The sequence below is a fragment of the Sciurus carolinensis genome, chromosome 17 (genome assembly GCF_902686445.1).
Source record: "Sciurus carolinensis chromosome 17, mSciCar1.2, whole genome shotgun sequence".
Taxonomy (NCBI): domain Eukaryota; kingdom Metazoa; phylum Chordata; class Mammalia; order Rodentia; family Sciuridae; genus Sciurus; species Sciurus carolinensis.
Window position 1 is genome coordinate 23,163,972 of NC_062229.1, and position 7,581 is coordinate 23,171,552.

Here is a 7,581-nt window from a genome sequence, read left to right on the forward strand (position 1 = left end):
CACCCTGCTCCACTGTCTTGCCTGCCTGCCTTGAGCACTAAGCACCCCCACCATGCCTCACTGTGTCTCTGTTCAGGCTGCTTTCTTTCTCTGGAAAGTTCTCCCTTCCCCCCTTGCCAGGCTGGGGATCCCTTCTTTACATTCCCAGAACACTGTGGGCATCTATTGACTGTGAGACCCACCATCCAGAGCTTCCCTGTCAAGGAGAATAGACAATCTGTGCCTGATTCTTCAGTGCCACTCATGAAAGGGGCTAATAAGTGTCCTCTCCCCAGTCTAAGAGTCAGATGGCAGGTTTTAGAAGGCACTGACAAGGCCAGCAGACCTCCCTGCCGGGGGTCAGTTACAGCTCTAGGATCAAAGGTGACCTGGCAAAGATGTAAGCATCCACTCCTTTCTGGGATCAGGGGTCAGTTGCACATGTTGCTGGCCTGGTATGTGGCCAACGTCCATGCAGAATACCAAAGAGCAAGACAGGGAGGGGAACCTAGGAGGGTTGCCATGGTAACAAGAGAGGCCATCCCTGGGAGGAAATCAGAAAAGGATGCCATTAGCTCAAGCCCATATTATCTTTGTGAGTGATCCCTCTCCCAGTCAGGGGAAGGGTGTGCCAACTAAGGACTGCTTTGTAGCATTTACAAATTCCCCTAATGTACCTGATATAAATACTCCCTCCCATCATGGCCCATTTCAAACCACCAAGTCTTTTGGGGTCTTGTTCCATTTGATTTTGGCACTGGGGATTGAACCTAGAGGCACTTTACCACTAAACCACATCCCCAGAACTTTTTATTTTTTATTTTCAGACAAGGTCTCACCAAGTTGCTTCAAGTCTCACTAAGTTACTGAGGCTGGCTTTGAACTGCCATCCTCCTGCCTCAGCCTCCCAGCCTCCTGAGTCACTGGGATTACAGGTGTGCACCACTGTGTCTATAGAGCTTAACACTCAGCTCAAAAAATCAAGGAAATTTAATCATTGACTCTGACACAACACAACCCCCTGGGTTTCCTCAGCCTGTGAGGATGTAGAGTGGGGAGGCTCCCGGATTCTGCCAGAAATCAACCACACCTGCTCACCAAGAAGAAATGAGCATGGCAGGTAACAAAGTAAAAGCCCCGTGAGATTCTGGAGCCTGCTCCTCTCAGACAGGGGTGTCTGAGTCTGACTGAGTTTGGGCTTGAAGCAGGTCTAGGGCGAGATGCAAACAGGGGTAATTCATTTGGGAGGCTACTGCAGAAAGTCCAGCATTACCGAGAAATAAGACAGGACAAGGAGTCAGAAGATGAAGTGTCCCCTGTTGGTGGTGGGGGCACAACCCAGCTGAGGACTCCAGGAAATGAGAGGGCCCACAGGGGCAAGGAAGAGAGGATGTTTCCACCAGTCCCACCCGTCCTTGGCAGAGGCTGCTCCCTGGATTGGGACCTCTCTAGTACTTTCTGTGGGTAAAGAACCATACAGGCTCCCAGGAAGCTACAGAATGGCCAGTGGGCAGGACATGAACAGTTTGAAACACCTGTGCAACAGAGCTGGGACCTGGCTATCACTCTCCATGTGTCTCTAGCCAGAGTTCCTCATTCCACTGAGCAGGATTCATGTTTTTAATGATGACAAATTTTTGGTACCATTTGATCCCTAATCACCAGCCCACACCTGAATCTGCTTCCCAGCTGAAGAAACTGTGACACTTCCCCAAGCCGGAGGAAAACCCAGGAGTGGTGGGGCTTTCCAGAGATAAGATTTTCAAGAGGAACTGGAATTTATGGGAATTGTACCAGCAGGACAATAGTACCTGATCATCCGGTCACCCAGGAGACCAGACTGTGTTGGTGTGTTAACAAAATGCCCGGCCCCTCCCTTAAATAGCAGCTCTTTGTGAGCAGAAGCAGATCCACAGCATCTCCACCACTACTGGACTTAGGAGACCTCCCCAAGTGCCTGCTAGGTTTTAACTGAAGAGGGCGGCAGATGGGCAAAGGGCCTGGGAGGGGCCCTGAAGATAGAGATGCTGGCCTGGACGTCTTGGCCCTGCTGCCACAACCCACGCCTCCTGCAGGGAACGGCCACCCACACACGCTGCGGCTCGCTCACACACGCGCATGCCCACACGCGCCTCCAGAGCTGAGGACGCCCTTGTGGTTTGCCAGGGGAAGCAAAACAAGTGAGACCGAGGCCTGGGGAAGTTGCTTTCACAGAGTTTATTTTTCGGAGTCCGGAGGCAGAGTGGGAAAGACCCTAGGACTCTGACCCGGGCATAAGACTCTGAAAGAAATCCTTGATTTTCCTGCCAATCTTCTCAAGTTTTTCACCAATCTTCTGTCCACCTCTTTGGAGAAGCCTACTCAGCCGGGAAGTTTTCTTGAAACGCTGGGCCTGTACAACAGGAAGATACAAGTTCCTTATAGGACTGTACTCAAGGATTCAAGACTCCCCGACACCTAGACCCTCCCCTCGGGTCACCCCAGTAGATTTGGAGCCCCAGTTCACCCCCTTCTGACTGTGACCTTTGGAGCACATGGCTGAATCCCTACTCCCAATAAAAAGGTGAAAAAAATAAATAAATAAATAAAAGTAGGCTGAGAGATGGCAAGGGGCTCCCCAGGGTCCTCAGAGCCCACGACTCTAAGTCAGTGCTCTCAATCTTCAGGAGTCAGTCTCCAGGAGAGCTTGAAAAATACACATTGCTGGACCTCGCCCCAGCGTCTCCTTCAGTAGTTCTGCGAGGGGCCTGGGAATGTGCATCTCTAGCATGTTCCCAGGTAAGGACCAATCTTTGAGAACCACTGCTCTAAGGGACTGCAGGGTTGGCTCTGGATATGGGATCAGGCTGAGGGAAGATCCCCGGGTAGAGAATCCTCTCTGCTCTGGGTGAGGCAGTGGCTAACTGGTCCACAGGATAATCCATGTGCCATTCCCATCAGCCCCTTCAGCCCAGAACAGCCCACTCACCCCATCACAGTTGATGTTGAAAGAGTCCCTGGCTGGGTTCAGAGTGACTGTCCCCACACATCGCTTCACCAGCTAGAAGGGGGATGCTCAAGGTCAAACTGAAAACCCTTTACCATAACCCCCAGTCCTGCCTCAGTGGCTGGAAATGCTCCCCAGGGACCCCTTTTCAGCCCCTCAGGTACCCACCAGCACCCCCATTCCCAGCCTCACCCCGTCCTCCTTGAAGTCACACTGCTCCAAGTTCTGCTGAGTTGTCTTGGGACATACTGTCTCCTTCACTCTGAAGCTCACAGGATTTGGGGTATCTGGGTCCTCATCCTGTTCAAGGAAAGAAGTGGGGAGGCCAGGTCCCCCACAGAGAATCGCTTTTCATCAACACCTACTATGTGCCAGGCGGCACTGAACCCAGCACTGGGGTACAGAGAGGAGGAAGATAAACCCCTGGAGGAGGAGACATAACCTTTGGGACCTCAAGCCTCAAGAAGGGCAGAGCCCTTCATACAAAGAGATGGAAGAATCAATGACCTCACCCTTGTCCCTGGAGGTCCCAGAAGTCCCTGCAGCCTGTGCGGGTGGAGATGGGGGTATGTCTGCCACGGCAGAATGCTAAGGTTGAAAACCATCATGCTAGCAGGGGACATAGCTCCAAAGATTTTCCCTGGAAGAGGGAGGACCACAGTAACAGAAGGAAGTGCTTTCGTGGCAGGAGGTACAGCAGAAGCCCAGTGTGGCCAAGCCTAGCCAGGGCAGAGTCAACCCTCCCCACCAGCTCACCCCCGGGGACTGGGAGTCCAGGCTCAGGAGGCGGTAGAGGTTGGCATCTGAGGACTGCTGGTTGAAGCCATCCACTGCACGGAGCACAGCTTCCTGGTAGCTGAGAGTCTGGGCAATGGCTGGAGGCATTACCAGGCCCAGCAGCAGCAGCAACAGTGACCACCACCCCAAAGAGGGGCCATCTCTCTGGGTCTGCATGGTCCCCAAGACTGCCTCCTCCAACCTGCAGGAGCCTCCTTTATGCCCAGCCTGAGCCTTATGCAAAGGCCAACCCCAGGTCCTCCTGACCCAGCCCTGTCTTGGGCTGGCCGCCAGGGTGTGGGCTGCAGCTTGCCTCAGTCCCACTGTCCACTGTTGTCTCATGGGGGCTGGGCAGTGGGCCAGGTCTGCCTGATGTGCAAGAGAAAGAAATAATTTCTCCATCCCCCTGAGGTGGCCTCAGGACTCCTAGTCCCACAGGGGATTTCATGGCCAGGGTTGCTCAAGAGGGTTGAGTCTCCAAAAAGAGGAAGAAAGCCAGTGCCTGCCCAGCACACTTCCACTCCTTGGGAATCCAGATATGGATTTGGCTTCAGGCACTGTCCAAGTGGACACTCAATTAACCTTTTTTTTTTTTTGTACCAGGGATTGAACCCAGGGACACTTAACCACTGAGCCACATCCCCAGCCCTTTTTTATATTTTATTTAGAGACAGGGTCTCACTGAGTTGCTTAGGTCCTCACTAAATTGCTGAAACTGGCTTTGAACTTGAGATCCTCCTGCTTCAGCCGCCTGAGCCCCTGGGATTGCAGGTGTGCGCCATGGCACCTGGCTTCAGTTAACTTTTGATGAATAACGGTATCCATGCCCCCTCCCTAAACAGTCTCCCAACCAAGGGAGAAATTTCCCCCACACTCAGTTCAAGACTGGACCACCCTGGTCCCTGTACCCAGCCTTCAGTCAGCTCAGGAACATGGCTCCATCTGTCTTCCTCTCCTGGTTCCTTCTTTGCTGACTCTTTTTAGTCTAAAAAATGTCCTGGGCTCTCTCCCACCCAGCAGGTGTGGCCTCTGGTCCTGGGTCCTCCCCACCTGAGCCTGAGGGAAGGCTGTCTACACTGAATGAAACAGCTTTTTCACTCACACTCAAGCCCCAGTAGGCTGGCCAGCCCTCCCCGGGTCCAGTGACCACTCTCCAGCCTTGTTTTACTGTATGCAGCTACAGGTGACAGCTCCCTCCACCAGAAACTGCCCTGGCCCTTCTCCCCTGCTGCCATTCTCCTGCTTTCCCTCCAGGCTTTGTCTTTTCCAAAGGCTGTCCTCTTAATAGGGGGCTGCTTCTCTTCCCAGACCTCAAGTCTTCCTGGAGACCATCCCCTCCCAGGACACCAGTTCCAATAAACCAGGCACCACCTGGACAACCATGAATCCCTGGTTGTCCCCACTGAATTCTCTCACCTGATCTACTGAGTACTCACTAAATGAGCCCTGAGCTGAAATTTTGAGGAACAGCCCACCTGCTCCTTCCTCCCCTGGAGATGCATCCCTCTGACCTCCCCTACCACCCACCTTCTCTTCCGTAACATGCCACCCAAACCCCCAGACTCCACCTTCCCTAGGTTCCAGGCTCTCCCAGACCTCGGTCTACCCTCTACACCATTGTCCAGGAGTTCCTCCAAACCACTGGTTTGGTCATTTCAAGCCACTGCCATTAGAAGCCTACACACCCCTGGCCTAGCACCAAGGCCTGCAGCCCTGTTCCTCCCCATGGCCCCCACTGAGCCCTGCACGCCCCAGGTGCCAGGCTGCCACACACATCCCAACCAGTTAGACTCATTGAACCTCCTGCCCTTTCTCCCAACTGTGTACCAGGTCCCTCTGTTTGGCATGTCCTTCCACCAATGAAAATTTCCCTGGCCTCCAACCAGATACAGCAACCTCCTCCTCTTTGCCCCCACAGCCTTCAAAAAGTCTCCCCTCCCTTGACCTCTAATGACTTCTTGTCCAGCGCCTGAGACCACAAGCTGAGGTGGCTGGGTTAGGACGTGGGGAGAACACAGCTGTGAGAGGAAATGAACCCAAGTAGGATCCCAGCTTCTCAGGGGACTGGCCATGTGACCATGAGGCTTGGGGTATCTTTTGATCTCAGATGGTATGGGTTCCTTGGGGGCTTAAAGAGGACACATTGGAAGATGGCCACCCAGACAAACGCCATTGATTATCCATGGGCCTACGGGGAGGAAGGAGAAGTGGGCTTCTGTGCAACCCAGTTTCACAGTCCAGTGTTACCCCAGTGGCCTATTGGTCAAGCACAACTTGCACATCAGGCCCTTTATAGCAGCTGGGGAAAGGGTTACCCAGGAAAGGAACATTAGACCCCTTTGGGCTCTTCCTCACCAGCTTCATGGTCCCCAAGAAGACAAACTGGGAGAGAAGTGAATGTGAATGTTAGTCCTTAGACTAGAATGAGACCTACCTACTCCTGCATTCCTGCAGATCCAGCACTGTCAGAGTGGCTCCCAGCCTGCCCTAGGGGACATTCTACCAGTACTAGGCTCTCCTTTCCCTTGGAATCTTTCAGAGCCCAAATGGCTGACACCAGTCCTAGGATACAAGTCAGAAGTCTGGGGCTGGGAATGGTGTTCAGTGGTAGAGCACTTGCTTAATATGCATGAGGCTCCGAGTTCAAACCCCAGCAACACACACACACACACACACACACACACACACACAGTCAGAAGTCTGGCCTTGAGGGCATATGTCTCCCCTGTCTGGGCCACAAGATGGGGCCCGGGCTTACCAGACTCAAGAGCGAGTCCCCTCCAGGGCTGGGTATATTTGGGTTGGGGTCCATCATGCCACCATTTTAGATAGGGAAACTGACCAGAGCCTTAGAACCCTTAGAGAGGAGAGAGGTTCACCAGCTTTCCTTTTCATATGTCTCACCCGCTAACAGGATAATCAGAAGATTCCAAGAAAGATCAGAATCAAGGGGGAAAAAAGTGAAACTTTTCACATCACGTCTTGAGAGCTGGACAAATATCCCTACAACCCAACATCAATTTTTCCCAAAGACTCATCCTGTCTAGCAGACCCAATGGGCACCAGCTCGGATACATTGCAGGCCAGTAAGGCCACTGAAGGCTCTGGAAGATCTTCCATGGATTAGCAGATGCTGAACCCCCTCCCAGTCCAGAATTCCTCTGTCAATGGGCAACAAGAAAAAGAAAAGAGGGGCTGGGGAGATAGCTCAGTCGGTAGAGTGCTTGCCTTATAAGCATAAGGCCCTGGGTTCGATCCCCAGCACCCAAAAAAAAAAAAGAAAAAAAAGAAAAGAAAAGAAACTGGGGTAATGGACTGGAGATATACTCAGGGCTAGAGTGCTTGCCTCAAATGCAATTCCTGGTATCAAAAAAAAAAAAAAAAAAAAAAAAAAAAAAAAAAAAAAAAAATCAACTCCTTGCACCAGACTGCCTTGGTTCTGGGCTCAACTCTGTTCCTGAGCATAGATATAACTGCTCTGCATCTTAGTCTCTTCCTCTGTAAGAATGGGAATGGCAATTACAGTGTCCTGTTTACAGAATTATTTTGTGAGCCAAATGCAGTACAGTGTGTGGTTGGTACATATGAGTTGCTGTTTGGGTTGTTGTAATTGTGAACTCTTAGGTTAATACTTCAGAGTAAACATGGAGCTGAGGAGGCAGTGACACTGGTGACTTGAGCCATGAGCTGATGTCCCTCAGGGAAGTTACAATCCTCAAAATGAGGGTTTTATGCAACCTGAGCTCCAAAGCCCTTTGCAGCCCTTTATAGGCTCAAGCCAAACGAATGAGACTCTAATGATGGAACTTCAAAGACCAGCTTAAGTACAACATTTTATT

At 51.9% G+C, this 7,581-nt stretch overlaps 1 protein-coding gene across 2 annotated transcripts; it reads right to left on the bottom strand.

Moving 5' to 3' along the window:
- Positions 1–2,186: 2,186 nt before the first annotated feature.
- On the bottom strand, positions 2,187–4,049 carry Camp (cathelicidin antimicrobial peptide). 2 transcript variants are annotated; one of them, XM_047532373.1, is made up of 4 exons: positions 3,722–4,042; positions 3,158–3,265; positions 2,948–3,019; positions 2,187–2,371 (listed from the first exon to the last, which is right to left on the bottom strand). In XM_047532373.1, exons 1-4 carry the CDS (start codon positions 3,917–3,919, stop codon positions 2,234–2,236), a joined length of 516 nt encoding a protein of 171 aa, XP_047388329.1. In that variant the 5' UTR covers positions 3,920–4,042; the 3' UTR covers positions 2,187–2,233. The 2 variants fall into 2 exon arrangements, with proteins under 2 accessions (XP_047388329.1, XP_047388330.1); XM_047532374.1 differs by lacking the exon at positions 2,948–3,019 and having other exon boundaries at positions 3,722–4,049.
- Positions 4,050–7,581: the final 3,532 nt, after the last annotated feature.

What these genes read in the sequence shown, in the direction of transcription:
- Camp (XM_047532373.1), bottom strand. Translation starts at nt 3,919, where the DNA reads ATGCAGACCCAGAGAGATGGCCCCTCTTTGGGGTGGTGGTCACTGTTG. An exon ending in GTGACTTCAAGGAGGACGGG is followed by an intron (nt 3,020 to 3,157) that starts GTGAGGCTGGGA and finishes TCCCCCTTCTAG; the next exon opens with CTGGTGAAGCGATGTGTGGG. An exon ending in TCAACATCAACTGTGATGGG is followed by an intron (nt 2,372 to 2,947) that starts GTGAGTGGGCTG and finishes CCTGTTGTACAG; the next exon opens with GCCCAGCGTTTCAAGAAAAC.